Source organism: Callorhinus ursinus, unplaced genomic scaffold, assembly GCF_003265705.2.
Source record: "Callorhinus ursinus isolate GAN/ISIS: 27379988/994484 unplaced genomic scaffold, GSC_fseal_2.0 scaffold42, whole genome shotgun sequence".
Taxonomy (NCBI): domain Eukaryota; kingdom Metazoa; phylum Chordata; class Mammalia; order Carnivora; family Otariidae; genus Callorhinus; species Callorhinus ursinus.
Genome location: NW_027397104.1, coordinates 2315125 through 2340208, shown reverse-complemented (window position 1 = coordinate 2340208; position 25084 = coordinate 2315125). Strand labels below are relative to the sequence as shown.

General features: G+C 53.7%; 4 protein-coding genes across 17 annotated transcripts; 2 read left to right on the top strand and 2 right to left on the bottom strand.

Moving 5' to 3' along the window:
* Nucleotides 1-1220: 1220 nt before the first annotated feature.
* Nucleotides 1221-4538, top strand: GALT (galactose-1-phosphate uridylyltransferase). 4 transcript variants are annotated; one of them, XM_073881432.1, is made up of 11 exons: nucleotides 1221-1371; nucleotides 1658-1827; nucleotides 2056-2131; nucleotides 2252-2270; nucleotides 2392-2521; nucleotides 2676-2732; nucleotides 2875-2997; nucleotides 3282-3414; nucleotides 3515-3598; nucleotides 3918-4072; nucleotides 4367-4538. In XM_073881432.1, exons 1-11 carry the CDS (start codon nucleotides 1290-1292, stop codon nucleotides 4445-4447), a joined length of 1110 nt encoding a protein of 369 aa, XP_073737533.1. In that variant the 5' UTR covers nucleotides 1221-1289; the 3' UTR covers nucleotides 4448-4538. The 4 variants fall into 4 exon arrangements, with proteins under 4 accessions (XP_073737533.1, XP_025708800.1, XP_073737534.1 ...); XM_025853015.2 differs by having other exon boundaries at nucleotides 2222-2270; XM_073881433.1 differs by lacking the exon at nucleotides 3515-3598 and having other exon boundaries at nucleotides 2222-2270.
* A 1628-nt stretch (nucleotides 4539-6166) lies between these two features.
* Nucleotides 6167-22319, top strand: IL11RA (interleukin 11 receptor subunit alpha). 7 transcript variants are annotated; one of them, XR_012374932.1, is made up of 14 exons: nucleotides 6167-6239; nucleotides 9225-9324; nucleotides 9622-9682; nucleotides 10448-10617; nucleotides 10752-10866; nucleotides 11019-11051; nucleotides 11137-11303; nucleotides 12083-12246; nucleotides 13050-13191; nucleotides 13526-13645; nucleotides 13755-13851; nucleotides 14105-14187; nucleotides 21105-21268; nucleotides 21967-22319. XR_012374932.1 is itself a non-coding variant. In XM_073881429.1 (13 exons), exons 2-13 carry the CDS (start codon nucleotides 9225-9227, stop codon nucleotides 21990-21992), a joined length of 1278 nt encoding a protein of 425 aa, XP_073737530.1. In that variant the 5' UTR covers nucleotides 6167-6239; the 3' UTR covers nucleotides 21993-22319. The 7 variants fall into 7 exon arrangements, 5 of the variants coding, with proteins under 5 accessions (XP_073737530.1, XP_073737529.1, XP_025708738.1 ...); XR_012374933.1 differs by having other exon boundaries at nucleotides 21105-21280; XM_073881429.1 differs by lacking the exon at nucleotides 21105-21268.
* CCL27 (C-C motif chemokine ligand 27) lies at nucleotides 15199-18726 on the bottom strand. Of its 3 annotated transcripts, none has more exons than XM_025852957.2 (4): nucleotides 16745-18726; nucleotides 15843-16112; nucleotides 15567-15699; nucleotides 15199-15378 (listed from the first exon to the last, which is right to left on the bottom strand). In XM_025852957.2, the coding sequence occupies exons 2-4, from the start codon at nucleotides 15910-15912 to the stop codon at nucleotides 15231-15233; spliced, it is 351 nt and encodes a 116-aa protein (XP_025708742.1). In that variant the 5' UTR covers nucleotides 15913-16112; nucleotides 16745-18726; the 3' UTR covers nucleotides 15199-15230. The 3 variants fall into 3 exon arrangements, with proteins under 3 accessions (XP_025708742.1, XP_073737531.1, XP_025708741.1); XM_073881430.1 differs by having other exon boundaries at nucleotides 15843-17195; nucleotides 17756-18726; XM_025852956.2 differs by having other exon boundaries at nucleotides 15843-18726.
* LOC112809608 (uncharacterized) lies at nucleotides 18731-19803 on the bottom strand. Of its 3 annotated transcripts, none has more exons than XM_025852963.2 (4): nucleotides 19746-19803; nucleotides 19307-19374; nucleotides 19016-19075; nucleotides 18731-18893 (listed from the first exon to the last, which is right to left on the bottom strand). In XM_025852963.2, exons 2-4 carry the CDS (start codon nucleotides 19351-19353, stop codon nucleotides 18737-18739), a joined length of 264 nt encoding a protein of 87 aa, XP_025708748.1. In that variant the 5' UTR covers nucleotides 19354-19374; nucleotides 19746-19803; the 3' UTR covers nucleotides 18731-18736. The 3 variants fall into 3 exon arrangements, with proteins under 3 accessions (XP_025708748.1, XP_025708745.1, XP_025708746.1); XM_025852960.2 differs by lacking the exon at nucleotides 19746-19803 and adding an exon at nucleotides 19671-19733; XM_025852961.2 differs by lacking the exon at nucleotides 19746-19803 and adding an exon at nucleotides 19452-19664.
* Nucleotides 22320-25084: the final 2765 nt, after the last annotated feature.

Genomic DNA, 25084 nt, shown 5'->3' with positions numbered 1-25084 from the left:
TGTGGAGTGAGGAGGAGGTTCAAACAATATTTAGATGTCTTTTTAAAAGTGCCAGGGGAGGAATTAATTTGAATTTAATCCTAGTGTAAAGGAAACACCCCTGGCTGGAGCTACCGGCAGTTGGGTCCTGTCCACACTTTCAGATTTCTTCTTTTAATAAGAAGGTGTGTTTTCTTTTCTTTCCCTCTTTTTTTTAAAAAGATTTTATTTACTGGGCGCCTGGGTGGCACAGTAAGTTAAGCGTCTGCCTTCGGTTTGGGTCATGATCCCAGGGTCCTGGGATAGAGCCCCATGTCAGGCTCCCTCCTAATGGGAGCCTGCTTCTCTCTCTGCCTGCCACTCTCCCTGCCTGTGCTCTCTCTAATAAATAAAATCTTTACTTAAAAAAATTTCTTTTTAATTTTATTTACTTATTTGACAGAGAGTGCAAGCAAGGGGAGCGAGAGGGAGAGGGAGAAGCAGATTCTCTGCTGAGCAAGGAGCCCAGTGCAGGGCTTGATCCCAGGACCCTGGGATTATGATCTGAACTTAACAGACTGAGCCACCCAGGCGCCCCATACACTTTCAGATTTCTTATAGCCCTCTTACACTGCTCACTTCTTGTGCTTTCAGTATGAGCATATAAGAGAGAGAATATGGTTACTTAGCCTTTTTTTCCTAAACCTGTTTCTCTTGCCTGGAGGGGACGGGGTATGACTTCCGTGAACAATCCACTCCTCCAGGTAATAACTGGAGGCCAGGGTTCTGCTGAAGCAGATCACTCCCACCCTCACCCCCATGCCATTTTGCTTTTCCTCCACCATAGCCATTGAGGAAGTAAGTGAAGTAATTGTGGATCCAGGGTTATACCCCTACTTGGCCCTAGAGTGTAAGCTGCGGGAGCAGAGACCATGCCTGACTTGTGCAGGGGCATCCCTTTGTCCCATATGGAGACTAGGTGCCTGGCACACAGATACTCAGTAAATATTTGCTGAATGAATGAGCGAATGAACTACTGAATTCAGCAAAGAAATCTTGTAAGCGTCATGGAGCTGAAGGATCTGCAATAATCGGCTTTTACAGAGATTCTTTTAGGGCAGTGACTTGGCCCAGGGGTGTACTGGGATGACCAAAGTCGCCCCCAAAGCCATAGGCTTTCCTGAGCCCCGCCCGCGATTGGGCGGGCGGGCCCTTAGGCAGTCACGTGCTGGAGGCTAACCAATCATCGGGTGCGGGCGGGGCGGACCCGGAGATGGGTGAGAGTCCGCTTTGTCGCGTTCCAGACGATCCCCACCCACGCAAGTGGCCTAATGTCGCGCAGCGGATCAATCCCTGAGCAGCGCCGGGAGGCGCCAGAGGCAGACGTCACGGCCACAACCTTCCGGGCGAGCGGTAACTGCAGGGCGTCTGGGACTTGCTGGAACCCGGAGCCGAGCCCTCCCTTTGCTTAGAAAGTTATCGTCCCTTCCCCCAGATCGGCGCGCCCACCCCACCAAGCTGGCGCGCCTGAGTGGGGACCCCAGGCTAATACGAGCTGGGAAAGCTCAAGCCTGGGCCTTTGGCTCTTGAGCAGGCAGGGCTGAGAGGGTGCTTCCGAGCTTGGGTCAGCTGGTGGGTGAGACCCAGGGCAGAGAGGGTCAGAGAGTTTTGCTGACTGATATTGCCTCTCTGTCCCCAGAACATCAGCATATCCGCTACAACCCACTACAGGATGAGTGGGTGCTGGTGTCAGCTCACCGCATGAAGCGGCCCTGGCAGGGGCAAGTAGAGCCCCCGCTCCTGAAGACAGTTCCCCGCCACGACCCCCACAACCCTCTGTGTCCCGGGGCCACACGGGCCAATGGAGAGGTAAGCCTTTAGAACCTACATCTGCAACTGGGCCAGGAGTACTTCTCCCTCTTAGAGCTGCCCCTCACCCACAAGGGAGTGGGTCTCCTGTGTTATGTCCCACCAAGTCTTTCTGACCCCACAGCGGGTCTTCCACACCCTCTTTGTAGCCTGTCCAGCCCCTGAAGCCTGCCACATGACTGGTGGTTTAGGGAGCAGCAGATGCTTCTAGCCAATCCTTGTCAGTAGGTGAATCCCTACTATGATGGCACCTTCCTGTTTGACAACGACTTCCCAGCTCTGCAGCCTGATGCCCCCAATCCAGGTAACCTGGCTCTAGCTGCTTTTGTGGGGGAAGAGAGGCTGGACCTCTTGGGGGACTTCTGTTACAGAGAGTGACACCCCTTTATCTCAGGACCCAGTGATCATCCCCTTTTCCAAACAGAGGCTGCTCGAGGAGCTTGGTAACTATGGATTTCCTCTCTTACCTTCAGCCCTGGGTTGGACTGAGCACTAGGGTTGAGCCCTGCCCCTAGCACAGCCAAGCCCTATATCTCTGTCATTTCTCCCTCCCGCACCACCCAGTAAGGTCATGTGCTTCCACCCCTGGTCCGATGTAACGTTGCCACTCATGTCAATCCCTGAGATCCGAACTGTCATCGATGCATGGGCTGCAGTGACAGAGGAGCTGGGAGCCCGGTACCCTTGGGTGCAGGTCTGTGAGGTTGCGCCCCTACCCTGGATGGGCAGGGAGCAGGTGGTGCAGCTTTGGTGCTGGGAAGCGGTATTCCTGTTTTCACAGGGTGTGGTCGGGAGAGGCTGATCTAGTGTCTCTCTGGCTACTAAAGCTCCGTACCTCTACCTGATAGATCTTTGAAAACAAAGGAGCCATGATGGGCTGTTCCAACCCCCATCCCCACTGCCAGGTAAGTGTGTCAGGGGCTCCAGTGGATTTCTGGGGTGAATCCAAAGCAGTACCATGGGGAAGGGAAGTGGAGGGACAGAATAAGTCATGTGGAGGCTTGGGGCTGAGGGACCTGCCAGTTCTCGGCTCTTGCCCCTTGACAGGTGTGGGCCAGCAGTTTTCTGCCAGATATTGCCCAGCGTGAGGAGCGATCTCAGCGGGCCTATCAGAGTCAACATGGAGAACCCCTGCTAATGGAATATGGCCACCAGGAGCTGCTCAGAAAGGTGGGAAAAAGCCAGACCCTGCTTTCCCAAGGAACCCCTAACCTCACCCCAGAAGCAAAAGGTGTATGAACGAGGAGGGTAGAAGGGAAAGAGCAGAGAGACTTGACGGGAAGCCATAGCAATAATCCAAAGGAAAGATGATGGTGGCTTACATTAGGGTGGTAGTGGTGGAGGTGATGAGAAGCCATCAGATTCTGGGTATATTTTTTCTCCTTCCCCTGCCTATTTGCTGACAACAACCCCCTCCCCCCCTTGATGACTTCATCTCCACTCGGTCTGCCCAGGAACGTCTGGTCTTAACCAGTGAGCACTGGTTAGTACTGGTCCCCTTTTGGGCAGTGTGGCCCTTCCAGACACTGCTGCTGCCCCGGAGGCATGTGCGGCGCCTTCCTGAGCTGACCCCTGCTGAGCGTGATGGTGAGTCTCCCTACTGGGACCCAGGGGCCATGTACAGGATGGGGATGGCTCTGGTAGGGCCAGCATCTTGGCCCCAGGCTGAGTCAGGCTCTGGTTCCAGATCTAGCCTCTATTATGAAGAAGCTCTTGACCAAGTATGACAACCTATTTGAGACATCCTTTCCCTACTCCATGGGCTGGCACGGTAAGGCTTTTTGAGCATCCATACCTAGCCCCAACACCATTTCTGAGGTCCTGAGGCCAAGCTCAGTGGACTGCAACCCCCAGCAGGCTTTGAAATACTTGTTGGGGGAGGGGGGAAGTGTCCCGAGTAGGGATGCTGGGACTGAAGGTGGAACAACAAACTTGGTGAAACTATGTTTCCCAGTGTTTTAATGCCTGGTCTACTCACTCCAAGGAATGCTGGGAGATGTAGTTTTCAGATACCTAGCCTGATTTGGGGGTAGGGGCTAAGCTGAAGAACTAAAAAATGGCCCTCCCCAGTTATCTCTTCTTCCTGTCAGGGGCTCCCACCGGATCAAAGGCTGGAGCCAACTGGGATCACTGGCAGCTGCATGCTCATTACTACCCTCCACTCCTGCGCTCTGCCACCGTCCGGAAATTCATGGTTGGCTATGAAATGCTTGCCCAGGCTCAGAGGGACCTCACCCCTGAGCAGGTCAGATTTCAGAGCACCCTGGGTCCTTGGGTTCCTTTTGTCTCCCATTTCCCCAAGGGAGCCCAATAATCATGACCCCGAAAACCTCTATAACCTAGGCATTCCTAAGGACTCAGAAGCTGCTCGGCTCTATCCTCTAGTTATTCTGGCGGTCCTTATTGCCAGCCTCCTGGTCCAAGAAGCCTTCCCCCCAGTGCCACCTAGGCACTTGTTACTACTGTTCCACCCATACTGCTCCATACCACCATTCTGGGTGGCCCTTATCCTCCCTGATTGCTCCCTGTTCCCTTCCAGGCTGCGGAGAGACTAAGGACCGTTCCTGAGGTTCATTACCGCCTGGGGCAGAAGGATAGGGAGACAGCAACTGTCGCCTGACCACACTGACCACAGGGCCTTCTGCTTGAGGGAACCAGGGCCTAGGGTTGGGAAGATGTGGGATCAATAAAACTAAACTGTGTTTCTCAAACTTTAATCACATATTCTAATGACAGAGAAGTATGAACTATAATCCTCAGGGATCTCGGTTAAAGGCTGATGGCACAGCACCAGCCACAACTTTTCTTTGACTGCAGATGTGCAAGAACTTAAGAGTACAAAAATTACACCCAAATCTCTGAACAAAATGAATACTCAATGTTGTGTTTGGCCTACAGATTCTCTTATTCCTGGAGTAACAAAGCCATCACAGTTACAGAAATTTTTTAAAATCCTGAGTTCTTGTCTGTGGCTAAGGCTTTGGGAAGGCCAGAGCCCTCTTCACTACTACCCCTAGGATGATACGTCAGCTCAACAAGCCTAGGCCTGAGGGTTTGGTGGGGAGCGGGTGAGCAGGATCCTGGTCCCAGTGGTCAGTGGCCAGACATTGGGCTGCTGGCCAGAACCCTGGCTTTGTGAGTGGCTGCAGCTTGGCTCTGCTCCAGCCCACGGGCTGAAGGGATGGGTAGGGAATGTGTACATGGCTTTGTGTCCTTGAATTCTCTAGACTCTCACATGCAGCATATATGGGCAGGCTCTGCACACTTGTGTTGCCCATGTGCCGCAATCATTGCAGGGGAAGAAAGAAAGAAAACAGCTCTGGCAGGGAAGGGGCTATCAGAGTTAGGAGCACCAGCCCTTTAAGGAGGGCAGCTTGAGTCTGCCCCCTCCCTTCTGGACCTGTTTCCTTTGGAAGATTGTATGACTGCGTGGCAATAATAGGGCATGCAACCCAGGAGACTTGATGCCACCTAGGGCCTTCCAAACTTATAGGTGAGGATAGGGCTCGTGAGCAATGCAAGGATGGCCGGAGGCTTTTTATCTTCATTCTTCTCTCAAGGCAACTGATTTTGGGAAGGGCTATCATGCCAAGACTAGACAGTGATGACTTGGCCCAGGAGAACCTTGGCTGCCTGACTTCTAGTCAAGGGTTTTTTCTTCCTTGAGACTCTGAAGGGGTAGGGTCTGGGACTTGGAGTGTCTGGAAGGAACTTAGACAGACATGGCACACATCTCCCTTGAGACCTCACTGACTGGGGAGTAGATGTGAACCCTGAATGGGGGTGGCTGGTTTCTTAAGGCATACACCTACGCAAACACCTGACCCTACAGTCTTGATTTGGCTGCGTTTTGGAATCACTTGGGAGTTTTAAACACTGATGCCAAGGCCAGCTTCCAGAGATTCGGATGTAACTGGTTTGGAGTGTGGCTTAGCAGTTTTATAACCACAATGTCCAGCAAAGTTTGAGAACCGCTGCCCCACACAAGTCCTCCTTATCTGAAGTCAGGGGCACCTTCAGCTTCTCCAGTCACCTGCCCAATGGCTCCTGAGCCACTGAACTTGAGGCTTTGTTTTTGGACAAAGCTGGAAGGAGGAGGGGCCTGAAAACTTCCAGTCCTGCTGTCCCAGGAGGGCAGGGCTGTAGGGAGGACCCAGGAATCCAGCTCCAGACTCTGTCCCCCAGCACTCTCCTCAGTCCCGGACGGGACAGGAAGTGTCCGGCAGAGGTGGGGTGGAGGTGATTGGCAGTTGGAGGCTCCAATGGGCCCAGACCCCCTCCCTTTTCACCCCCGTCCTTCCATTGGTGCCTGGGCGGAGCCGCCCCCTCTGCGGGGGGCCCCAGGGCGGGAGGGAGTGGAGGCCGGGGCAGAGGGCGAGGGCGGAGGGCGCAGGCGGCGGAGGCCGCAGAAGGTGAGGCCTGGTGGGGCCGGCGGGAGTACCCGCGGAAGGCTTGCCAGGAGAGGGCGGGGCAGGGTGGTGAACGATCTGAAGGGCCTGGCCTGGCGGACGGACTGTCAGTGTGTGCGTGTGACTGTTAGCCTGTGTGTGACGGCGTCGGTGTGTGGACCTGAAACGGAGGATCACTTGGGGCAGCTGTCAGTTAATATGACTGCGTGTGTCGGTGCGCATGTGGTTGAGTCTGCGTGTGGCTGTGCGAGTGTGGGATTCAGTTTCCGTCAATGTGCAGTTTTTGGTGAGATACTGGGTTGCCTGCTTGTGTGTGAGAGGGCCTGTGACCACATGGGGACTGGGTTTGCAGAAGGTCTCTGTGGGGTTTAAGACTGTGTCTGCCTGTGTGAGTGTGGGTGGCTGGATTTATGTGTGCCATTGTGTGACTTCAGCAGTGGCAGAGCGAGAGTGAGAGACTTGTATTATGTGTGTGTCCTGTGTCCTGTGTCAGACTGTGTGAGGGTGGAGCTGTGTTGTATCTCGGGGACCGACTTCAGTAGTCAGTGGGACTGACCTTTCTGCTTAATGTCCGGCAAAGACAGACCCACCCCAACACACGTGTCTTCCCTTCCTTTCTGTGCTCTAGCATCTCTGTCATTGGTCTACTGCTTATTTTCTGTTTCCCTGTCTCAGTTTCCTTTTATTTCTTTTTCTCTCCCTACTACTGTCTTCCTAGAGCTGTCGGTCGTGTGTGTCTCCTCACAATTTTGTCTCCCCAGGTGTCTCTGTGTATCTGCCTCTCACATCCTCTACATCTCTGTCTCTCTCTGCACCCTTGTGCCTCCTAGCTCCCCTGTTCACCTTTGTCTCTTTGGCTACATGGGGGCCTGGAGGAGTGATGAGATGTGGGATCTGCCATTCTAAGAGCTCCCTGGAAGAGGGGACTTAAACCATTATGAGGATTTGCTTTTAGGGAATGCTGCGACCCCATCCCAGGGGCAGAGTGCTAAGTGTTCTGTGTGTGGTGTGAGGGTATGGGTATGAGTCTGAGTGAGGATGTCTGAGTGTATCGATGTGACTGTGAGTGGCTATATCTGAGAGTGTGTGTCTGAGGGTAAGTGTGGGTCTTGTATATCTGGCACCAAGGGACCAAAGGCATTTCCTGATGCTGGGGCCCAAAGAGTGGAGGGGGAGGTGAGAAATGGCTGGAACGTCCAGGGGCGGAGGGACTGGACTCTGGATTTTCTTTATACCCCCCAACCTGGGGCCTCCCTTTCCCTCAAAAAACAGCTAGCTATGCCCTAAGGAAATATTTGCTGGGGAGTGAAAAGAGTGGGGGCATGAGTCTGTGTCTGATTTTTCATTTGGTTATGTCCACGTGTGTTCAAGGGAGTGTCTTTTTGTTGACTGTGCTTAGTGAGTCCAGGCATGAATGTGGCTGGGTGAAAACATAGGGAATCTCTCCCTGACAGGGACATGAGCAGCCCTCCTTTCCCTCTTGCTGGCCATGGCTGTGCCTGTGGCTTCCTTTCCAGACTGGGGGGAGGCCTCTTCCCTTCCCAGGGCCTCGGGTGGGAGGGGGGTGAAAGGGGAGGAAGGAGGAGGAAAGAGGGAGGTGGGGGCCTAGCTCAGGGCGGCTGAGCTCTAGGGCCCAGAGGGGCGGAGGAGGGAAGGGGAAGGAGGGGATGATTCTGGGGTCCCAGAACTGAGTGGAGCTGAGACGGGTGCTGTAGCTGGTGGAAGTCCTGGAGGCCATGGACACTCAGCCACTGGGATCACCGAGGTAGGGCGGGGCTGAGCAGGGTAAATGTGGCTGGGGTGGGGGTTGGGGGGTGTGAGCCACCAGACACATTCAGACAGATACACAGACACTTGGAGGCCCTTGTTCTGCTCTACTTGGGAGGGGTCTGTGCTCTTCCTCTTTTGGAGCCCTTGCCTGCCTGGGCCCTCTGCCTATCTGCTCCTTCTCCTATCCCCATGGCCACTTCCCCACTGCCTTTCTCATCCTGCTCTTCCATCCGGAATCCCTCTCTCCCAGCGCTCCCACAAGCGGTGGTTACCATACACAAGCGGTGGTGACCTCCTTTGCCTTTCTGGTTCCTGCGGCCGGCCGGCCGTACACCAGCCCTTGCCTCCCTGAACTCCCACCACCTCCCAGTCTTGATCTCGGAGCATCTCTTGATCCCGTGGCCTCCACCCCAGGCCCCTTTTCCCTGCAGGCTCCTCGCTCCTCTCAGCTTTCTCTCCCCTCCCCGACACCCTGTCTCCATCCCCTGGCTCCTTGCCCACCCCCAGCCTCTGGCAGCAGCCAAGGCATCTGGATCTGCTTAACTCTGCAGCCTCAGCCTGCACCCTAGCCCCATCCAGCCTCACAGGCTTGAGACCAACAAGATTCCAGAGTCAGGCCCAGATGAGTGGCCCAAGGAGCCAGGCCCAGGAGAGAAGAGGCCTGGCAGCCAGAGCAGGGCTAGGCCTCGTGGTAGGAATACAGCGTGGGCTCAGACCCACTTTGACAGCCCCCCACCCAAGGTTGATGAAGCCTGTCTCAGGTTAACCAGAGGCAATGACTAGCCCTGGGCCAGGTGGGGGTGGACACTGGAATTCCCAACAGCTGGGTTGGAGGAGTTAATGGGAATGACTGAGCTGGTGCCAGCACTTGGTGCCAGGGGTGGGCGCCAAGGGTGGTGTGTGTGTGTCGGGGGGGGGGGACTGCTGGCGCAGTCTGTCGCCTCCGGCTTTTGTTCTGGGCCCTAGGCCCAGGACTTTGATGGAGGGTGTGTGTGTGTGTGTGTGTGTGTGTGTGTGTGTTTGCATGTATGCACATGCAGCACTGGGTGTATGGTGGAAAGGGGAACCTTAGATCAGATCCCCAGATATTTTCTGATATCCTTACCCCATTTGGTACTAGTTTTCTTCCTAGAAAGTCCCAGTTTAGAAGAGGAGGAGGCAGGCTTTAGCCTCCCATCTGGGAATGGGGGATTGCTGACCCTGCCTCTCTCCCCACAGATGAGCAGCAGCTGCTCAGGGTTGAGCAGGGTCCTGCTGGCCGTGGCTATAGCCCTAGTGTCCGCTGCCTCCCCCTGTCCCCAGGCCTGGGGCCCCCCAGGTGAGATGATGAGATGAAGATGAAGAATCCTGCTATATGACTCTAACTTTGACTTGCCACCCTCACTGTGGACCCTTTCCATGCCTAATCTGTGACCCCCACCCCCTGACATCCAACCTGGCAACATTCCTTCTCTCCCCTGTCTTCTGACCTCTGTCTCTAGATTATAACATGATGCTTTGACCCAATGACCCCACCCAGGGCTTAAAAGTTTGCCACTTGCCCTGTCGTGCTAAGTGGGGGCTGGGATGGGAGAAAGGGAAAGGGAGAGCCTTTCCTCAGAAGTGCCCTCCACAGGGTTCCAGTATGGGCAGCCTGGCAGGTCCATGACACTGTGTTGCCCTGGAGTGACTGCTGGGTAAGTGCCCCACCTGCCCACTGGGCTGACATTCATGACCCTTTCTTGACTCAGTCCAGTCCTCGTGCCCCTCCCATCCTTGCCCCCGGTGTCTATAATCCTCATCTCTCTAGCTGTCCTAACCCTCAAACCATCCTTATTCAACAGAAAATTTTAACCAACATGTATTGAGCACCTGCTGAATCCCTGGTCTATCCTAGGCTCTGGGATCTAGCAGGGATTAAGCCTGGCAAGATGCCTGCCCTTGCAGAGGTTACATTCTAATAGGGCAGACAGATAATAAGCAAATATGAATCTTGCCAGGGAGTGGTACCTGCAGGGCAGAAAGTCAAAAGAAAGTGATGTGGAACAGGATAACTGATTGGTTACTTTTTCTTGGTAATCAAGGAAGGCTTCTCTGAGGAGGTGACATTGAAGATAATTTCTAGGGTCAGGAAAGAGGCAGCCATGCACAGGTTGGGGTACAGGCATTCCTGACAGAGGGAACAGCTAGTGCAAATGCCCTGAAGTGTGAATGAGCTCAGTACTCTTGAACAGAAAGAAGACCAATGTGACTGGAGTGTAGTGGGTGAGGGGGAGAGAGGGAGGAGCTGAAGAAGGAAAGGAAGGCAAGGGCTGGATCACCAGGGGCTTTGTAAGCCCCTGAACTTAAAGGACTTACAAAACTCTGGGTTTTATTGCAAGCACAGTGAGAAGCCAATGGAGAGCTGTGGCATGGCTTACACTTTAAATCTTCCCTCTGTCATCACCTCATCTCACCCCCAGGGCCCCGGTGTCCTGGTTTCGGGACGGGGAGACAAGGCTGCTCCAGGGACCTGACTCTGGGCTAGGGCATGAACTGGTCTTGGCCCGGGCAGACAGCACTGACGAAGGCACCTACATCTGCCGGACCCTGGATGGTGTACTTGGGGGCATTGTGACGCTACAGCTGGGCTGTGAGTTGGGGAGGGAGTATTGGGTGGCAGTGATGAGGCAAGGGGCTCCTGAGGAAATCCAGGCCCTGAGTAAGCCCTCTAGGATGGGAAGGACCTGGGACTTCTCAGACTCCAGTTGCACTTTCTGCCTCTAGACCCCCCAGCCCGCCCTGTTGTCTCCTGCCAAGCAGCTGACTATGAGAACTTTTCCTGCACTTGGAGTCCCAGTCAGGTCAGCGGTTTACCCACCCGCTACCTCACCTCCTACAGGTGTGTGCATAATTGGGTGTGTATGCCTATACATTTGGGTGTGTAGGCACAACGTGGGTATGGGAGGCAGTGAACGAGGTCCTGAGGAAGGCCTTGGAGAGAGGAAGGATCCTCTTTTCCTTCCTGACCTCAGATGGCCCCCTCCCTGCCAGGAAGAAGACCGTACCAGGAGCTGATGGCCTGAGGTAGGACATAAGGGAGAGGATGGGGGTTCCAGCTAGACCCCACAATGAGCATTTCCAAAGCCCAAGACCACATCCTCCCTCCTAGGATGAGTCCATCCACAGGACCCTGGCCATGCCCCCAGGATCCCCCAGGGGCTGCCCGCTGTGTAGTCCATGGGGCCGAGTTCTGGAGCCAGTACCGAATAAATGTGACTGAGGTGAACCCCCTGGGGGCCAGCACACGCCTGCTGGACGTGAGCTTGCAGAGCATCTGTGAGTACCTACCTGCCTGTTCCTGCTGCCCCCTCAGATCCCCACCTCAGAGACCCCGAATGGACTCCAGGGTACAGATCTCCCAACATGGAACCTCCACCTGCCAAACAGTTCCCTTCTGACATAGACCTCATTTTAGCACGTAGGTAGCTACCGTGGAGACTAAGAAGCCAAAGAGATCAGAGCCTAGGAGGCAGGGTTACCTCAGCCTCTGGAGGCTGCTGCCACTACCCCTTCCTGGGTGCCTAGCCCACAAGTCCTTCCTGGGTGCCTGCCCCACAAATCTTTCCTGGGTGCCTAGCTCCAGAGTTGCCCCTGCTTCTAGGGCCTGTGCTGAAGGCAGCCGTGTCTCATGTCCTTCCTGCCCAGTGTAAGCCCTTGCTGGCCCCTCTTTCCTTTTGATCCGTATGTGGGAGGGGGGAACTAAAGCTCTAGCTAAGGGCTAGAGAGGGACAAGCAGACTCCATGCTGAGCACAGAGCCCGACGTGGGCCCAATCCCACGACCCTGAGATCATGACCCGAGCTGAAACCAAGAGTGGGATGCCCAACCGGCTGAGCCACCCAGGCGCCCTAGCTCATTTTATAATAAGGATGACAGACAAGTCCTGAGGATCCAAAGGATGATCCAAAGGGTGATCAAGCTTAGGATTTCCCCAAACCCCCTTGGAAGTGCCTCCCTCAGGTACCTTTAGGCATATACCCACCTTCCCTTGGGAGGTGGTGGGGAAGGGATAGGTACCTGTCGCCCGTCCTGACTTCGCGTCTCCACCACCCTCAGTGCGCCCTGACCCTCCCCAAGGGCTTCGCGTCGAGTCGGTCCCTGGCTATCCCCGCCGCCTGCATGCCAGCTGGATGTACCCTGCCTCCTGGCCCCGCCAGCCCCACTTTCTGCTCAAGTTCCGACTGCAGTACCGTCCAGTGCAGCATCCAGCCTGGTCCACGGTGAGGCCTGGAATATGTCCCAGTCTGGGGCTATGGCTTCTGCCTCTGGTTTCATGTTCCTGGTTATTCTGCCTGGCTTTCTGGCACACTGGCAGGTCACCAAAGCCCTGTCACCTCCTCCAGTAGAGTGCTCTCCATGGGCGAGTCTTTGTGCTGGGTGCTGGGGTTTGCAGCAGGGCCTGGTAGGCCTAGCCTCTGCCCTGTGGGGCTGTAACTTTGACGTCAGCCCCTCTGTGGGAAGACAGGAGTAGCTTTTTACAAATGACTTTCCTAGGAAAAGGAGTGCCTTTCACCCAGAGGCACATTCTCACATAAACATTCTATACCCAGATGAGGACAGTAGTGAATTTCTACCTCTGAAGATGTTAAAGATTGGCTAGCATCAAGTCTGGGAAGCAGCTGCCTCAGATAATGCCCGATATTTATTGAGCACCACCTGTCTGCCAGCCACGGTCCTACACATTTTACATGCATTATCTTATTCAGGTATAGTCACCTCTATTTTACAAATGAAGAGAGCAAGGCACAGAGTGGCCCAAGGTCACTCAGTAAGTGTTACAGCAAAGATTTGAACCCAGGCAGTCTGATGGCACAGCCTATGTAACCATTATGCACTTTCGTCTTCCAAACACTAGGTGTACACCTGACACCACCAGCCACCAACGTGAGGCCCAGGCAGCTCCACCGGTCTGACAGGGACGGGACTGGGAGGAAGGGGTGCTCTTTGCTAACTAAGGTTGGGGGCAGGTAGGCTTGGCATTTACAACCTGGATAATGGGCCAAAGAACCATCTTCATTCCCAGGTGGAGCCGGCTGGATTGGAGGAGGTGATCACGGATGCTGTGGCTGGGCTGCCCCACGCTGTACGGGTCAGTGCCAGGGACTTTCTGGATGCTGGCACCTGGAGTGCCTGGAGTCCTGAGGCCTGGGGGACTCCAAGCACCGGTGAGAGACTGAGCCCAGGGCACGGGCAGTGGGCCCTCCCACCACATCTGTTGGCTGGACGGGTGTGCAAGTGGGCTGCATGCACATGTCCTGCCACTCAAGCATGGCCGTTGAGGTCCCAGTCTTCAGCCTTGGTTGTCCACAGCCCCGCCCCAGCTTAAGCCCTGCCCCTCAGCCTCCACCTCCGTTAGGCCCCCAGAAGCTGGCTCTACCCTTTCAGCTTCCACCTCCTGGGCACCCCGTGTCCAAGCCAGGCCCTCGCGTCCCCTGGCAGGCCCCATCTTCCGCCCCCACCCCATGTGGACAGGTCTCCTCAGGTCTCACCTCCCTTCAGGGCCCCTACCGGAAGAGATACCAGCTGGGGGACAGACACAGAAGCAGGTGGAGGAGGAGCCTCAGGCAGACAGCCCCGCTCCCCCCAGGCCCTCCCTCCTGCCAGACCCACGGCCACTTGGTAAGCTTGGGCAGGTGAACAAAGGTTGTATAGGACGGGAAAGCCCCGGAGAGAAAGGGTTTGGTCAGGCAGCCTCTCTCTCACAGTGGCATGCGACCCTCCCTCTCAGACCACAGAGACCCCCTGGAGCAGGTAGCAGTGCTGGCATCTTTGGGGATCTTCTCTTTCCTGGGACTGGCAGCTGGGGCTCTGGCACTGGGGCTCTGGTAAGTAACTGCCAAGGGCCCCTCAAATTCTGATCCCACACAGATGTTCTGATACCCACAGACCACACCCATTCCCGCCCTTCATGATTTCCCAGTGAAACTTTCTGATTCTGGAACAACTCCCCCCTCCTCCCTCCAACCCCCACTTCATTATTTTCACTGATTTCTCTCCTCACCGTTTACTAATACACTGTTTTGGAGGAGACAGAGATGTACAAATTGTCAGGGAGACAGCTACGTTTTTGTGCTCCAGGCTGAGACTGAGACCAGCTGGGAAGGATGGACCCCAAAAGCCTGGGTTCCTGGCTCCAGTGATTCCAGTGGACAAGCTTCCAGGTGAGTAGGACATCTAGGAGGTTTGGACTCAGGATGTGTACCCTCGTTTTGAGTGTCTGGATTAAGAGCCAGATGCTCTAGTCATTGTAAGGGTGTTGGGAATCAGAGTTGGGTCACCTCATTCATATGATGTCTGAGCTCAGGGATGGACCTTTCATTCTTGAGTCCTTGGGCTCAGATTTGGGTCTCTTTCCTTCTCTCACGTGGTATTGGGGTTCCTAGGTGGGCCCCCCTCATTTTCAGGGTGTTAAGCTCAGAGCTGGATGTCTACCCTGATTCTTGGGCTGTCTCGGATCAGAGTTGGGTCCCCTCCCTTACTCTTGATGTATCTGGGCCCAGAACTAGGAATACTTCATCTTCAGGGTGTTGGGGTTCAATCAGAGCTGGGCTCCCCTATTCGTTCCTGGTGTTGGGCTCAGAGCTGGGTCCCCTCCCTCATTCTCAGGGTGTCTGGGCCAAAATCTAGTCCTATTATCTCTCTTGATTTGCCTCCTGCTTCTTCTAGGAGCCCCAAACCTGTAGATGATCCAGGAGGGCTTCAGCTGATTCACCTATAATTCTGTCTTGCTGGTGTGGATGGACAGACAGATAGAACCCAGGCAGGCTAGTAGATCCCCATGGAGGCAGGAGGGCGGGGAGTGGTCTCAGCTGGAGGTTCTGTTTGGAGCCCAGTTCTGTCAGACTCTGTTCCAAACTTGCCAGCTGAAAGGTGCTGGACCTCTCATTTCATCTCAGAATTGGAGGTCCACCTGAGGAATGAGTGTAGATATGTATGTTTGTGTCCATGTGTGCCCATGTGTATGTGAGGTAGGGAACATGTGTTCTCTAAATGTATGCATGTAGGTGCTTGGGGAGTATTTGTGGCTCCTTGGCACTTGGCCTTGCCCCTGGAGGGGTTTGTGAAGATGTGAATAAAGAGAATGAGGAGGTTCTTCTGTTTATTGACATGTCTCCCAGCTTCAGATTCAGGGCTCACAGGAGAATGCATAGAACTTGGAAACCACAGTCAGAGACTGTTGTCCAATGCTGCTTTATTGTTTCGGCTACTGGGGGCCCTGGTCCATTTTCCCTGTCAGCCCCAAATTCAGGTTAGGCAGAGTCCCCTGGAGTCTCCTCCCTTGGCGCTCAAACCACCGAGCCAGGCTGCGATTCTGAGGGTGGATGCAGACACTGCGTCGAGACAGGTGAAGCCTGGGAAAGGAAAGGTCCAAAGCCATAGTCATAGCGTGGGGATGAGGTTAGGGTCCAGGGGTTAAGGCAGAGGCTAGATGAAAACCTGAGTCAGCCTCAGAATTAGCAATTGGGGTTGGGGTTGGGATCAGCATCAGGGGTTGGGACTGAGGTCAGACGTCAGTATGAGGGGGAGGGTCAGAGCTCACACAAAGGCCTGGAGGTGACAGTCCCCATCAGCTTCCTGCACTTCCACCCGGATGACCCTTCTCAGTAGCTTGTTCGAGAGTGGCTGGCGGTAGAGCTGAGTACAGCAGGTAATGCTGGTTGGCAGTGGCAGGGCTAGGGGACAATGGGGCCATGTGTTCAGAGGGCTTCTGACCCAGAACCCTTCCATCAGACAGCTGGAGGATGGACTTCCTGGGTCCCTTTCCCTCCATCCCATTCACCCAAATCCCTGACCTTCTAGACCCCCAAGCACTCACCTGCTCCAGGGTCTGGGCTCAGCAGCAACAGTAGCAGCAGGAGGCTGCTTGTGGATGAGGGCCCCTTCATGCTGCTCAGCCTGGATACTTCTCTCTCCTCCTCCTCCCCTACCTTTTATCTGGGTGCCTTTTACCTGGGGCACCAGGTGAGTCAGAGGCAGGTGAAGATGTATTGCTCATCCTGTGACATTCCTGGGCCCTAATTGCCACAGACCCCTTCCTCTTCTAGGGCTGCCATTTCCCATGGCTTCTAAGCCCTGGACAGAGAAGCTGGAGAGAGGGGTAGTGCATGATGTGACGACTGATGGTACAGTGACTGAATAAGGGCACCTAAGTATCCACAGTGGCATCCAATGATGGACATTCACACTCACATACCCACAATCACATTCAGTCACACCTCAACCACTCAGTCAACTTTACACAGTCAGACAACCAAAGACAGAATCACATAGCCCCAGTTGTACTCAAAGTCCCACTCCCACATAGTTGTGTCTTCACAATCATTCAATCACACAATCATATTGGCACACACAAATTCTGATAGGGGAATTGTGGGTGGGGTGGGAGCAGAGGGAAGGCCAGCACCAACTTGCCTTCATCTTCCCCTCCCTTACTTCCTGCCCTAGCCTGCCTGTCTTATCAGGAAAAACTGATGGGTATGGACCCCTAAAGCAAGCTCTTCTGGCTGAGGATGAGTCTTGGCTGGGACAGTCACAACCAGAGTGAGAAGCTGGGTGCTATTGGGGTACCTCTGGGATGCTGAGGTGGGGGCTGCTTTCCCCAGGGAGATGAGACAGGGAGGAAGGATGGGGTGGATAAGGTGGGAAGATGAAAGAAGATAAAGTTCTTTGGTGCCAGGTTGCTGCTGTCAAACAGGAAAAAGACCCAAGAAATCTTACCTTCCTGTTTTTGCCTGGTCCTGTCCCAGAAATGCCAGCCTCTTGCCAGCAGGGGCCTGGGGCTTCCAGAATCAATCCTGGCTTATTGAGACATCAGACTCAAGAGCTCAATTACCTCTCTTTTGTTCAAATTACAGCCTTTCCCTGCTGCCCACCCAGGTCCGGTAATACACCCCCCACCCCCCACCCAACCCTTATACATTCTGCATCCCATCTTCTTGCTAAAGCCCCAACCTCTCCTCTCCTTCCTGTCTCTTGTCTCCGAATCCCATTCCCAGCCCCGACTCCCTTCTCCCCTTACCCCCTAAAGCAAAACTCCTCCTCCTCCTCTTGTCCTTTCCAGGAAGCTGGGGACTGCCTATGGTGGGGGCAAGCCGCTAAGTTTAGTGCCTCTGGCACCTTGAAGAACTTCCCACTCCTGGTCTGGGGATTTCAATCCTCAAGTCTTGCTCTGTATTTGAAACATAAACTGAGTCATTACCCAGTAATCCAGACCTTATCTGGTTCTTGTAAGAGTGCCTTCTGCAGCCTTCTGCTCTGTGGCCAGCTATTCTCTAAGGAGCAGGCCTTCTCTTGGGATAGGGACTCAGACCTGTCCTGGGCACCTTTCTGCTGCAGGGCTGCTGAAACAATCAAGAGGGACCATCAGTTCCAAGAGTAAGAACTCGTCCCCCTCCCATGCTGAAAAACTCAAGCTTCTCCTCCTTCCTGTCCAGGGTGAGGCTTGAAGGCCCCTTCCTGGAGTTTGTCTTGTGAATACTCAGGAATTCTGACAGTGTCCTGGTGAGGTGTAGGCCCAGGGCTGCACAGGGCACTCCACTTTTGACAGGGTTCTTGATGTAGACATTCTGAGGAAATGGCTCAGGAGCCTGGGTCCTTTCTTGAAGGTGGCCACAACCCAGAGGTCACCCATCTTGAACTGCTAGTACCAGAGGCCTTGGGTCTCTCTCCCACCCTCCAGTTTGGACTTGTGCCCCAGAGCTTGGGTGCAGCTCTTGGGGTGCCATTTACTTATCACAGATCTCCATCAGCTGGTTGTCTGCCACATACTTTGTGTTTTTTCCTGGACCAACTGGTCTAGATACCTGGAAAGGCAAGAAACGAATTCTTCCAGGTATGCACCCATCTCTCCCCTTTGGCTATTCCAAAGATAGGGCCAAGTCTTCTCCCCAGCCACAATCTGCTGTGGCGGGGGCAGCCCCAGGCTGAAAGTTAGCTTTGCCCCAACCCATAAATTGGGTTGTCTCTTTAACTTAATCTTCGGATAACTTTTCTGGTGCCGGGCCTAGTCCTTTACTGAAAGCAGGCCCACTAGGAGTCCCTCACCCTCAGTACTTCAGGAGCTAGAGGGTTTCAGGTCAACTAGGGGAACAAGACAGGGGTGGCAGGGAGCCGTGGCCTTTGGGTTCTCCTAGGGACAGAGCAAGAACTGCTAGGTAAGCTGATGCCAAGTATCTTTAAACCTGAGAAAAGACTGGGGGAGCCAGAAGTTGTGGTATTAATTGTAGGAAAGACCTCCAACAGTCCCAAGTCACTCCACTGTGGCAGGCTGTGGGAGTCAGCCTCTAGGAATCTTCCCCTCCTCTCACAGCCTACTTCCTACAACTCTGGGCTTACAATAGTTTAGATTCACTCTCAGAAGAAGATTCTCCAGACACCTGGCAAAGTCCTGTCTAGGAGGAAGGTGGAACACATCAATGTGGAGATAGGCTGGGAGGAAGACCGGGACAGGGCTACTTAGTTCCCGTCATATAGGCTATTTACAGCGAAGTGGGGGCGGGGGGGGTTAGGTGGCGGAGGGCAGTCAATGACAGTAATGGGAGGCCTGACACTGATGAGGGATCCTTAGTAATAACGGGGGCCTGGATATGGAAGGGCACCCTATCAGGGAGGGAGGCCCTGTCAGTAACGAAAAGCAGGCGTGTAGAGGGGCTCCCAGCCCGAACGGCGGCAGCGGCGGCAGAGTCAGGAGGGCAGCACGGTGGCTTCGGTTTAAATCTTTAATGCACCGGCTGGCTGGGCAGTGGCGGTGGGGGTGCGGCGGGGGAGACCGCGACCCGAACGCTGGGGGGCTGGGCCCAGGCCGCTTGACAGACAGCTCATCAGGCCTCGTAGAGGCTCCAGCTTCTGCTCCCGGGAATGCGCCGAGCTGTGGGGCAACCCGACACTGGCATGAGGCAGGGAGGGGACTCCCGGATTCCCCCCATCCATCCTCCTTGAGGCTGAGCCTCGTGTGCCCCGGGCGGGTCCGCGGTGTCGCAGCCCCCTCACCTCCTGTCCCTCCGCCACATGCGCAGCCAGGGGAAAAAGTAGAAGCAACCCCAGTAGATCCTGCGGAGAGAAGGCCGAGCCGGGCCGGGCGGGGCGGGGCTGACCCCACAGACTCCGCCGCTCAGACGCCTCGCCCCTCTCTTGAAGGCTCCGCCCCGCCCTTTAGAGGCGGTTCCCTCCGCAGCCCACGCCCCCTGAGGGGCCCCACGCCTCCCGCCCGCGGAGAACTCGCGCCCTCCCCCCACCCCGGAGCGGCTAGGTTCCTCCTCCGCAGAACCCGCCTCCACTCACTCCTCCTCCGCCTCCAGCGCCACCTCGTATCTCCTCAATCCCGACATGTCCTGGGCTCCGAACGTCTCCTGGGGAGCGGCATGATTGGATCAAGGATACCCCAACCCTAGGTCCCCTTCTCTGTCATTCTCGGGACCAGTCTGACCTGTTCTCAGGTAATCTGAGGCAGGTGCCCCCGGGAAGCCTCAGTTGCCACTTTGGGACAGGGTAGGACTGAAGAATTGGGAGGCACCAGACGTTAAGGATATAGGAGGTCGGTCACCTCGGGGGCCTGGGGCATTCAGGGGGTCAAGGCGAAAGGCTTTGCGGTCATGGACCTGGGATATTTGGGGCCCAGGGTGAGGATTTCGGGGGTTGGGATCACCTGGAGGGGGGCTGAGGGGTCGGTGCAGCCTAAACTCCCGCCCTCCCTGGCTCCACCCCGGAAACAGACCGTTACCGTTACGTCATAGGGACTCCGTCGCGCTCCAGGGGTGGGGCTTGCCTATTACCCGGAAGAGGCGAAGTCTGAGCGTTTCTTCTTCAGAGGAGGAGTCAAAGTGTCACTGGAGGTGGAGCCAGCGTCCATCTGTCACTAAAGGGGCGGAGTCAGGCCTTATTAACTAGGATGCGGACGGAGCACGGGACCCTCTTTTGTGGGGGTAGAGTCAGATTTTGGAGCTTTCTCCCTGGAGACCTCAGTCTCAGGCAGCAAGATAAGAGCTTTGGGACGTTATCCAGTACGGTTTTCCCAGTCTACTTTTCTTTGCCCTCTGCACTGCTGCCACTTGTATGACTCTGGTCTGAGGAGGAATAGGTCTCCAGAGCGATCCTAGCCTAGATGGAGCAGACTACAGAAGTACTTGATGTGTGAGTGGCTTTGCCCAAGTCACTTAATGGCCAGAGGGTCACAGCCCTTCCTCTCTGAGCTGAAATTTGTCTTCCTGTGATTTTTGTGCCCACAGTCATTCAATCAGCAAATATATCAGGCTAGGAATGGGTATACAGCAGTAGAGAAGCCAGATTATTACAGTAAACATAGCACACTGGTTGGAGGCAGTAGACGGTGCTGCAGTAGAGCCTAGAAAGCGCAATTAACCCAGTGTTGGAGGTTGGAAATAGCTGCCCCAGTTAGTCTGGGGAGGGAGGAAGAGAGCCTTCTGGCTGGATTGTAGGGGAGTGACCAGAAATAAGTGAAAGTTCCCTCAGGCTGAAATGTGGCAAATGGGTACACTACTCTTTCCCCCCATCCCACCTTCTTTCTCCCTGTCATACCTCTCTTCCCTGCCTGGGCCACAAACAAGATTGCAGAGAGATCTGTGGGTACAAGTTGAGCGCTACTGGAAGCATTGTGGTCTAGGTGTGGAGGAGAAGCTGCACTTCTGCTACGCCACACTCACCCCTGCTCACACTCACACTCACACTCACACTGACACTCCAGGCCGTGTCCTGGCTGGGTCAGGTCTGGTGCAGTCACTGGAGGCCTGGTCCTCCCTTCTTTTTTTTTGTTTTGTTTTGTTTTGTTTTCTGGTCCTCCCTTCTGATCCTTGGTTCCCCAGGGCTACAGAGACTCATATCCCTTCACTCAGACACAGGGCTCCCTCCGGGGCTGTCAGGGGCTAACTGCCGTGGCGCTTGTTCTAGGGGAGGAAGGAGAGGCAGGGTCATGGGTTGGGGTCTTGGGCAGGGGCTCTGAGGGAGGAGGCAGGGCTGGGGAGGGCTGGGCTTGCCTTTGCAGAGTTCTTCTGCAGTCTCCGGATGATGCGGTCCACCCAGGGCTGGTCTGGAGGTGCACAGAGCTGGTTACCTCTCAACACAGTGAACCTGGAATCAGAAGGAATGGAACAGTCCTGGAACCCAGCTTCCTGGCAGGCCTTGGTGTGAAGAGCAGAAACTGAGGACCACGTCTGGAAACCTGTTTCAGGGGCTTCCTTGTGGGGAGGAGCTTGGCAAGGAAAAGGGAAGTAAGATGATGAGGCCCAGGTGACAGAGGAGGTGATTGGGAGAGGAAGAGACTGGTTACTCTTCACCCTCCCCCCCAAGACAACAGTACCCTACAGCCATCAATGAGAAGGAGATAGGAACAAAAAGGCACCAAAAATGTTCCTGGGAATTGGGTATTGGTTCACCAAGAGACAAAGTCCTCAGAGTTGTTAGCATCACTCAGAGGTGGGGGTGGGGTGGGCATAAGGGTTAGGGCTTGAGGGACTTTTGGGTGGGAAGACCACAGCCCTGACTAGAATTCAGGACGCCTATCCCCAGTGTCATAGCTTTAGTGTTCCTTTCCTTTCCATCCACGTACACTGTCCTCTTCTTCCTCTGGAAACCCAGACTAAAGGAGATAGAGCCTCTAGAGAGAAGGGCAGCCAGAGACCCCAGGACCCATCCGGGTACTGGCATATTCAGGAATAGCAGGGGCACAGGCACATCTATATTACACGGGTGCACACCTGGGACATGGCCACACCCACACCACACAAGTTCATGTATAGATTGCACAGGAATGTGCACAATGCACAGGTATACCGACGCTACACAGGAACACAATCACAAGGGCACACCCATTTGGCACATGTACACTCTCGGACCTGGGTGTTGACCTGAACTCACAGTCTCCTTCACAGACTCCCTAATCCCTCCTCTGCCCCTCATGTTACCATTTTACCCCTTCCCCTTTCCAGGGGAGACCACGAAATCAGTATGCTGAGAAGAGGAGTCGTTGTGTCCAGGAGGCCATGGAAGACGGAGAGAGATGGACAAATGGGTAGAATCTTTGGAAGCAGCAAGTGTGTGGGTTGCAGAAGTCCTGCTTGTGTGGAGTCTGCATGAGACTGTGAGGCTGGATGGCAGAGAGTGAGCGCAAGAGTGATGATGAGGGGGAGGGAGTCCATGGTGGTTCTGTGATGTGTATGTGAGCCTGTGTGAGGCTGTAGCTGTCTCTTGTTTATGGCCACCTGAAGCCTTCATTTTTTATATCCAGAAATTTCTTCCTTTCTGTTGTGTAATAAAGAATTTGACTGGTTTTTGTCCCTGATTTCTGAAAAGGAGACTTTAAATCTTTGCATTTCCCAAGTAATAGGAATGTCTTTGTTATTTATGAGCCCCTTGGATGGTCACACCTGAGTTTATGCTAAGAGATGAGATGACTTAGGATCATCTGGGGGATGGTCACAAGAAAAACCAACCATGTCACTGAATTGTCAGGGCTTTTGAGCCTGTGCATCCTCTGGGAGTAGGAGGGGCACTGGAGATTGAGTTCAGCCAATTCAGTCATGCCTACATAATGAAATTTCAATAAAAACTCTGGACACCAGAGCTTGTGGAACTTCCTGGTTGGTGAACACATTGATGTGCCAGGAGGGTGATGTGCCCAATGGGGTTTAGAGCATGAAGCTCTGCATTTGAGACCTTCCCAGACTTTGCCCTGTGTGTCTTCATTTGGCTGTTCCTGATTTATATCCTTTATAAAAAACTGTAGGTATAGCACTCCTGACTCTCATGAGTCTTTCTAGTGGAATATTGAAGCTGAGGTATCTTGGGAACTCCCTGGGCTTGTAACCAGTTGGTCAGAAATGCACATGGCCTGGGAACCCCACAAATGGGGGCAGACATGTTGGGGACTGTGCCCTTAAACTTGTGGAGTCTGATGCTGAATGGTTAGTGTCTGAATTGAATTGGAGTACATGAGTTGGTAGGATAGCTTTCCAATGATTTTTTTTTTTTTTAGATTTTATTTGTTTATTTGACAGAGATAGAGCTAGAAAGCACATTAAGCGGGCAGGGGGGTAGAATGGCAGAGAGGGAGAAGCAGACTCCTTGCTGAGCAGGGAGCCCGACGTGGGGCTCGATTCCAAGACCCTGGAATCATGACCTGAGCCAAAGGCAGTTGCCCACAACTGAGCCACCCAGGCGTCCCTCCATTGAATATTTTACCCACTATGTCTAGAAGAAACTTCTATCCCTTTCATAACTCCTTAATAGCCTTCCCACCGCCATTTCCCATTCTTTATCTTTTAGCTCTGAGAATCTTAGTAAATCAGCAGTTTAGACAAGGCAAGGTGTGTGTGTAAGGGGGTGTTGGCGCTGCCACCCTTAGGCGAACATTTACAATGTCCTCTCCTGGAGGAATTTGAACAGTCTCAAGGCTACGGGTCAAGTCTTGGTTCCAGATTAGAGGTCAGAGTAAGGAGTACCTCTCTTTCCCAGGTTTCTCACCTCAACTCTTTGTGGTTCTAAGATACCTGGGAATGGTGGTGGGGGGGGCACCTGGGTGGCTCAGTCAGTTAAGCGTCTGCCTTAGGCTTAGGTCATGGTCCCAGAGTCCTGGGATCGAGTTCCATGTCAGGCTCCCTGCTCAGTGGGAAGCCTGCTTCTCCCTCTGCCTATTGCTCCTGCTTGTGCTCGCTCTCTCTGTCAAATAAATAAATAAAATCTTAAAAAAAAAAAAGATACCTGAGGATGGGAGGAGTGGGAAAAGTGGGAGCCAGCTGGTTCCCCAGATTCCCTAGAACAATGACAAGTAGCAAGATAAAACTGGAGAGGGTGGGGGGCGCATGGGTGGCTCAGTTAAGCATGTGCCTTAGGCTCAGGTCACGATCCCGGGGTCCTGGAATCGAGCCCTGGATGGGTCGGGCTCCCTGCTCGTTGGGGAGTCTGTTCCCTCTGCCTCTGCTTCTACTCCTGCTCATGTGTGTGCTCTCTTTCTCACTCACTCAAGAAAAAGTCTTTAAAAAACAAAAAACTGGAGAAATTCCCTTCTCAGGTTCACCAAGTCTCCCTAGGCCCATGACAGTGCCTTTGCATCTGTCATTTGAGACCTGGTCTTCCCTCAGACAAGTATCGCTAAAGGGAAAGTTTTCTGGAAGCAGATCCAATTCCTGTATCTCACATCTGAGGACTCTAGGGCTTCACCCTCCTGACCCAGCCAACACTGACCCTTTCCCCTGTCGACCCATTTTCCTATGCCCCAAGCTGAGTCAGAGGAATAGCTTGAGGGGAACCTGGCCTAGAATACCCCTTCTACCATGCTTTCCCTATCGTGGGGATGGAGAGAGAATTTCTGAGCAGAGGGGCTGGTCAGCTTACAGAGACAAGGAAACTAGGTAGGAAGGAGGGGAGCAAGTGCTTTCCTCACCCGATAAGAGGCCCAAGAGACAAACCAGAGGAGGAGACCTCTCCTAAGAGACTAATTGTAGAGTGCTCCTCTGTTACCTTTTCCAGCCCTAGAGCATATGATGTGACAAACTTAACTGTGGACCCAGTTTTTTTCTGCCTTCTCTATCACCCATCCATGTGTCCATGTCCACCCCTTTGTCTATCAGTCTATTCTTCCTTCTTCCATTTTCATATCTTCATTTCCATTGGTTCATGCATATGTTCAACCATTTTAATCCAGTCATCATCTATTAATGCATTTATTCATCTATCTATTAGTTATGTTAATAATATTTGTTGGTACTTGAGTGCCAGGCGCCATGCTAAATCCTTTAAATTCATTGTCTCATGGCAAATCTATGAAGTAGAGTACTGTGGGCTAGGCTTTTGTTCATGCAGACACTTTCTATACTCTTTTTGTGGTTTCTTTGGGTAACTCCTCTACCATCTCATGTGGTCTGATCAGAGTACCCCATTTTCTGACCACTGGAATATATTGAAGAATTGAGTATGTGTTATAAGCACAGTTAGCTGGAGCTTTTCATGAGATTTGGTGTTAGGAGAAAGAGGGCCTCTCATATATATATATATATGTATATATATATGTATATATATATACATATATATATATATATACAGTCAATT